The following is a 7,651-nucleotide window of genomic DNA, read 5'->3' on the forward strand; positions in this document are numbered from 1 at the left end:
ACCAACGGATCGAGGAAGTTGCTCTGAATAATTGTGTCATTCTAAGGAACGATGAAGAGGACTTCGGTCATTTACGTTCATATGAGCCGGAGAGCACACAGGAGATGAACATGGTACAAAGACAGATGGAGAGCATAACTCATTTATCAGATGTACAAAAGAAACAAGTGATGGAGATAGTGAAAATCCATGCAAAGATATTCCAAACTCGGGTGGAATTATATTCAGCCGTACAGCATAGTATCAGAGTGAATGAAAAGTTTCGACCGCAACGGTTGCGTGCATACAAAATCCCAGAATTACTTAAACCGCAAGTTGAGAAACAATTAAAGATGATGTTGGAGCAGGGTATCATTATTCCGTCAAACAGTGCAATGGCCAGTCCCATTGTTTGCATCATGAAGAAAAATGGCACTGTCCGGTTGGCCGTTGACTACCGATATGTGAATAGACATTTTGAGGGAGATGGTTTTCCTACACCTGATGTTCAGGATGTACTTCAGAAAGTGAGTCGAGCCCGATATATAAGTAACTTCGATGCTAAAAGTGGTTATTGGCAGATACTCATGGAGGAGGAATCAAGATGGCTGACCGTCTTTGTTTGCGATTTTGGATTATTTGAGTTTACCCGTATACCCTTCGGTTTGAATTCGGCCAGTATCACATTTACAAGAGCCATGAAGGAACTAACGAGACATGTGCAAGGATTCACAGAGGCCTACATAGACGACATAGCCGTATACTCCATTAATTGGGAGGAACATGTCATGCATTTAAGACGGTTTTTTGAGGTGGTGGAGCAGTCTGGCCTGACGTTTGATACAAAAAAATGTCGTTTTGCACAGGCCAGGACACCATTTTTGGGACACTTGGTGGGATCGGGTACCATTGATATGGACCCACTAAAGTTGCAGAAATTACATCAAATGCGACCCTCAACCACGAAGAAGGAAGTACGAAAAGTGATAGAATTTCTGAATTACTTTCACAATTTCATCCCGCATCTAGCCAGAACTTTGGATAACATAACGGAATTGACGAAAGGGAGAGGTTATAGGAATGTAACGTGGACACAAGAGCATCAACGTAGTTTGGATACAGTAATTCATCAGCTGAAGAATGTTGGAGGTTTACATACCATCGATTACACCCAACCGTTTGGTTTAATCACTGACGCTAGTGACCACACGGTGGCATGTTGCTTGGTGCAAATTGATAGTTTTGGAAAAGAACGCCCCATTGCGTTCGCTAGCAAGAAACTGTCGGATACACAGCGTCGGTGGGCTACCATTAAAAAGGAGGCATATGCCATCTTGTGGGCATTACAGAAGTTCAGAGGATGGATCTGTATGTCGGCAATCCATGTATACACAGACCATAATCCTTCAACGTATCTAATGGATGTAGTTCCTAAGAGTTAAAAGTTGATGAGGTGGGGTTAGCCATGCAAGAGTTTGACATACACATCAAATAACGCGCGGGAAACAAGAACGCCGCTGACTTTCTCACCAGGCTGGCGGAAAAGCCGGATAAGGATGAAGAAGTAACAGACACACAGGAGTGAATATTCTACCCCGTAGAATATTCAACTGTTGGGGAGGAAGTATGTCACGGTTCAAGAGTGGATGTTGAGCGCCGCATCACTAAAAATTATTATTGCTGTGGGGTAGGACGGTGCGTCGTGTAAATAAAGGTCGGTCTCGTCAGACAGAAAGAAAGTTTATTTTATTGTAGAAAATTAGTTGGTAGAGTTGGTTAATTTCATTGTAGAAAATTAGTTGGTAGAGTTGGTTAATTTCATTGTAGAAACTTAGTTGGTAGAGTTGGCGTTTTTTGTTGGTGAGAAATTGGACAAACAAACGTGGTTGGTGAAGTAGCTGTTGGTTGGTACGGTATTATTGGGAGAAGTTTCATTTGTTGGTACGTGGGTGGTAGTTAGTCAGTGGTTATACGGGAGAGCTGGAAATACGGTACGGGGTTGTTACGAGCTCAACGACGACAAACGTAAGGTAGCGAACAAAGTAGTTATCTGTTGCGTTGGAGGGTGGCGAACGAAGTAGTTGCCTTTCAACGTAACAACAACGTTTGTCGGTTGGGTAAAGCACAGGTGGTGCAATATTGGTGCAGAAGACTGCTGGAACCGAAGAAGTCAACCCCACATAACACCAGTGTTCGAAGAATTCTACATTGTTGTCAAGTGAAGAAGTTGAAACAGTATCCGCTCGTACGTGGTCACAGCACTGGCAGGAACAAGTCTGCACACTAACCTCGAACTTAAACTTTTATTTGGTTTTCTTTATTGACATTGTATATTATTGGTATAGTTTTAGTTTACAAAATAAATTTTTTTTTGATTTGTGTCTACGTCTCAATCTTGCCGCTAAGAACCCGCTACAAAAACATATAGATATATACAAGCGGCACGCCTCAAAGACGCAATCATTATCATCGCAATCGTCAGAATTTCACAAAATACACAGGCGGCATATTTCAATCATGCAATCATTATCATCGCAATCGTCAAAATTTCACACATATATAATCCAATATATATATATATACATATATATATATACATATATATATATATATATATATATATATATATATATATACATATATACATGAACACCAAAATCGTTGTTTGAGTTAAGATGTGATGTCGTCCGATTGTTGCGCACATTTTGATAATATTTTTGACTCCACTTTTTATCTTAGCACTTTGCTAGTTTTACTGATTAAGCAGTCAAAGCGATGGTTATTCTGGCTAGTCTTCAGTTGTTTCATATGTATGTATATATATATATACATACATATATATATATTTATATATACATATATACATTAGGGTGTCCCAAAAATATGAAGTTTTAAAATATTGATGTCTCACCCCATTAAATATGTCTGTATGGTAGCAGTAATTTACCTGCTAAATTTTAGCCCATTAGGACAATGTTTAGAGGTCCCCAAAGGGGTCGAAAGTTTCCGATTTTGGTGTTTGATCGTTCGCTACCAACTTTTGATACAGTGTTATATGATATGATTATAAATGTTTTATGATTTGTTTATACAAATGAAACAAAATATATAATTGTGAAAAAATATATAAATCTGCAACGCCTTTTATTTTTTAATTTCAAAAATTAGGTCAAAAATGATTGAAAAACAAGATTTTATTGAATTTCAGTTTGCTTGAATATTAATTAATGCAAATAATTCAAATTTTTGCTAGCAGTTCACGATTATATTCTGCAAAGTTTTTCCTATGCTGTTCAACTACTTGAAGCAAAAATTGTTTCTGCTCTGCGTCTTTGGTGATTGTTTTATTGAAATGTTGTACCAACGCTACTCCCCGTTCTGCAGAGTCATTGATGCAAACCAGATTCTTTATAAACACTGCTGCAACTTGGAAAGAAGGAGTTTTCAACAAGTACATCAAAAAAACTGGCATCAATATTAGATGTTTCAAAAAATGTTTTAGACGCACGCAAATTGTCAAAACTTTGTGGTAGTGTTTTCATCAGATGTGGGCCTCGATCTGCTTGTATTGTGCGGACAAGATCAGTCTTTTCTTTGTCATACAGGAGAGATGAAAAAAGAACAAAAGTTGCCAATTCTGGACTCATGTACCAAAAATGACGCAGCATCATTTTTAATCGTCAAACCAAGAACTGCATCGTCATAGTCATGCAAACGCTGTATCAACAAAATATCATTCACAGGTGCATCAGCAGTGAGCCTGCATGAAAACCATGACTGAAGATAAACACAAATGATAAACCGATTCAAACGTTGAATACCTTGTAATTCTCGAGCTGTTTAAGTTAAAAATTATTTTATTTACGGTGAATAATAGTTCAATTTTTAATGCGTAGATGGCTTTTGCCATCCATCGTGCCCTGTGCCGTGCACCAGGTTTGCGAATGGCTACATCAACCTGCAGTTCAGCTATTTGTGCAGCAAGAAGTAGAAACTCTAAATAGTTATCTCGATAATGTCTGACCTCAAGCTGACATTTGATGAATGCTTTAATTGCATCTGAAACAATTATCAAAGGGGTTGATCTGGCTTCTGGTGTGTGATTCATTTCTGTCCATTTTTCACGAAACCTTTTGAAGAATAAAATTTCTGGTCCAGTGGATGTTCCAAGACAAACACTATATACACCGGCAAGCAGCACTTCAAACTTATGATGACGGCTAGCCATCCATACTAAATTACGTCCCATGGCTTTTTCTAGAAGAGTGCAAGCTCCATTGAGTTTTCCAGTATTAGAAGCTGTCGTGTCAAAGCACATGCCAATAACCATTGATTCACACTTTCAAGATTTTATCTGTTCATGAACTGCATCAGCAGCAGCTCGTCCTAATCCAGATGCTAACCTTGGAACTCCAAGAAGTTTTGTAGTGCCATCAACAAGTGATGAGAGCAGGACAGGTAACCAATCTACGTTGACAACACCAGTAACATAGCGAGTTGACTGGTTAAAAATATACATTTTTTGCATTCTCTAATAAAGATTATCATTCTACAGGTAATTGTTAATAATATTTTAAACTATAATTAATGTCTGCAGTGAGATAATTAAACTAGTTTGCATTTCTAGCTTTATTTCACTCATTTTGTGCATATTGTTTAAGATTATTGATATGGATTTTGAATCAACTCGATAGTAAAATTTTAAAAGCCCTTGGGGGACCTCTCAAACTTGTTCAAATGAGCTGAAACTTCACCAATTTAATTATTGTACCCAAGAGACACTTTTCAGAGGGTGAGACATCAACTAATTAAAAAAAAAATTTCCGTGCATTTCTGGGACACCCTAATATACATGTATATATATATATTGAAAGGAGACCATATTTTAAGCAGAATTGTACGTAGTATTGGAAATTTTTGAATGGAATTATTGTAATTTGATCAAATGGAAATGGAGATAATTTTGATTTATATTTGCAAATTATTGATGAAATTTCGTGAAATGAAGGAGGAATGGTGTTGCAGGATGATGAAGTTTATTGTAATTTTGAAACCCAATTAGATAACAGAACTGATGGTTTTTTGGTACCAAAGTTGAGAACTGGATGGAAAACTTCGTGCAATCGGTAACATTAAATTGTGGCTTCATATTTTTTACATGAATATTTTTTTTACATGAACACCAAAATCGTTGTTTGAGCTAAGATGTGATGTCGTCCGATTGTTGCGCACATTTTGATAATATTTTTGACTCCACTTTTTATCTTAGCACTTTGCTAGTTTTACTGATTAAGCAGTCAAAGCGATGGTTATTCTGGCTAGTCTTCAGTTGTTTCAGTTCTTTTAATCATTTGATTTAACTATTGGAGCAAGAGTTATTGACTGATTGAGTTTTAATGGTGCTATAATTTAAATAAAAGTATTTGTGTAACATTCGTTGGGAGGCATGAGTGAATTCGTCGATGTTGTCCTAGTTTTGAAGTGATTGTTGTTGTAGTTAGAAATAGACGTGGGCTTGGAACCATTGTGCTGACGATTTGGATAATGACGTCCGGAAGAGTTGAATCAATATTAAAACTAATTTGATAGAAATAAAGTCAAAATTAAGCGTAAAAACAGTGAGCTGAGCGTAAACGACCAGTAACGTAATAATAATAATTATAAAATAAATTGTTAAATAAAAGTAATTAAAATTGAAATGTACGATCCTCCTATGTTCATTGTCATTGATAAGTACATGGGAATAATAAAATATATTCAAAATGGTATCACGATGCACTGTTTTCATAACAGTAGTTTCCGCATGACGAGCTGATTTAAGTTTTTCATCAAAAGAAATAGGCCATAAAATTTTAAATAGTGATAAGTTATAATTATTATAAAAACCTACTGGCGATATTTCAATTGAATTAAGAATAATAGAACAGTTAATAAATCGTTATTTAAATATACTCCCAACGACTGCAAACGATCAACAAACTAAAAAAAATCAACTGTCATTGAACTAAAGGCAACGGTACAACTTAAATTAAAAATTCTAGGATATTACTTGCCATCACAGTTTGCGTTTAAGTTTTGCACCTACGTCGTTTCTCTTACCTGGATTGAAATAAACTTGGATCCCTTAGTCACCGAAGCGGTAAGAACATGGCTGTTGTTGCCAATTAGCAGTTGCTTATCAGAAAGCCTGTCAATCCTCCATAAGTCAGATAAATTAAATGTTAAATCACTCAAAAATTTTGCCAAATCTTCAAGAGTTAAACTTTGAAAAAACCCGAAGTCAAAAGGCAATAAAAAAAACAAATTATTTAAGGAATGAGTAGCACAGTAGCTACAAAAAGATTGACAACTTGCTTTCAAATACTTAAGACTTTAAACCGACTCTTCGAATGCTATCGACCTGGCAAAAGAAAAGAGACCTAGAACAGTTTTTGTCGCTCCGCTACCAAGAAATAGTTTTGAAATCGATCAAAGACCACATTCCCGCAACCCGAATTGCTCATTGGTCGAAATTCACCCAAAGACTTTCAGATGTCTTATTCAAATTTGCCAGGAAGAGCTTCCTACAAATGCCAATCTATTTAGATGTGGAGAAGTTGTTGTCAACTTTCCTTTGTAATGCTAGACAAACCAACAAACATGTACTCTCTAACTTAACTGTAGTGTCTCTGAATAAATTCACCACACGCCAGAATAAAATTTTGAACATAATTGTAGACAAATTAAAATCATCATGTGCAGGGCCAGAAGTTTCAATATTCGCTGACGGACTATGATGAGATTCCTCCACTGTCGTGTCTTTTCAAATCACTTCGTCCTGATATTAATCAATCAATTAATTTATAAAGCTCTACTCAACACTACTCAATGAATTTAGCAAACAGATAGGTCTTGAGATCCGCTCTGAACTTTGTATGTGATGGAGAAGTAGTCAGAAAAAGAGGTAGAGAGCTCCAGAGAAAAGGGCCAAAAAAAGCAAATGCAGATTTAGCAAAAGAGTGTTTAACACGAGTTAAGAAATAAAAACAAGTAGAAGATCGTAAACCGGGCGTTTAGGTTCAATAAATGTATCTGATAAGTACTTAAAAAATAATTTAGATTGAAACTTATACATTAACGTGCAAATTATTCTATATTTTATAGGTGGCCAGTGCAAAAAAACAAGATATGGAGATTTATGAGAAATTAAAGGGGCACAAGTCACTATACAAGCAGCAGAGTTAAAAGCTTTACTTAAAGGATAGAGTGTAGAATCAGGACTATAGAATCAAGACTATAGTAGTGCGAGTTACAATAATCAATCCTAAATCAAACTAAATTAACAAGAAGAGTAGGATTGTCAAGAAAAGGCAAAAGTTTTTTTTATTCTAGGTAGATGAAAGTAAGAACTTCTAGCAACATTATTAATCTGAAAAGAAAGTGACATGCTAAAATTAAAGATAAAGCCACACTTTACGAAATTTGTGAGAAACAACAAGAGTTTTAAATCAGGTGAGATAATAGAAAAAATAGTAATAGAGCGTTTAGATTTATTAAAACAAATTAAGTAAAATTTAGAAGGATTAAGTTTAAGACACATAGAGTCAGACCAAGCGATATCGAAGACAAAGAAATAGATTATGAAGAACACTATTGAAATTAGATGGAGGAAAAGAAGTATAAATATAAGAAT

The 7,651-nt window shown here is 35.8% G+C and overlaps 1 protein-coding gene across 1 annotated transcript; it reads right to left on the reverse strand.

The window, feature by feature from the left end:
- Positions 1–3,727: 3,727 nt before the first annotated feature.
- HELRODRAFT_182629 (hypothetical protein) lies at positions 3,728–4,309 on the reverse strand (the record flags this gene model as incomplete). Its single annotated transcript, XM_009032874.1, has 1 exon — positions 3,728–4,309. The coding sequence occupies one exon, from the start codon at positions 4,307–4,309 to the stop codon at positions 3,728–3,730; it is 582 nt and encodes a 193-aa protein (XP_009031122.1).
- Positions 4,310–7,651: the final 3,342 nt, after the last annotated feature.

The sequence above is a fragment of the Helobdella robusta genome (assembly GCF_000326865.2).
Source record: "Helobdella robusta unplaced genomic scaffold HELROscaffold_89, whole genome shotgun sequence".
NCBI classification, from domain to species: domain Eukaryota; kingdom Metazoa; phylum Annelida; class Clitellata; order Rhynchobdellida; family Glossiphoniidae; genus Helobdella; species Helobdella robusta.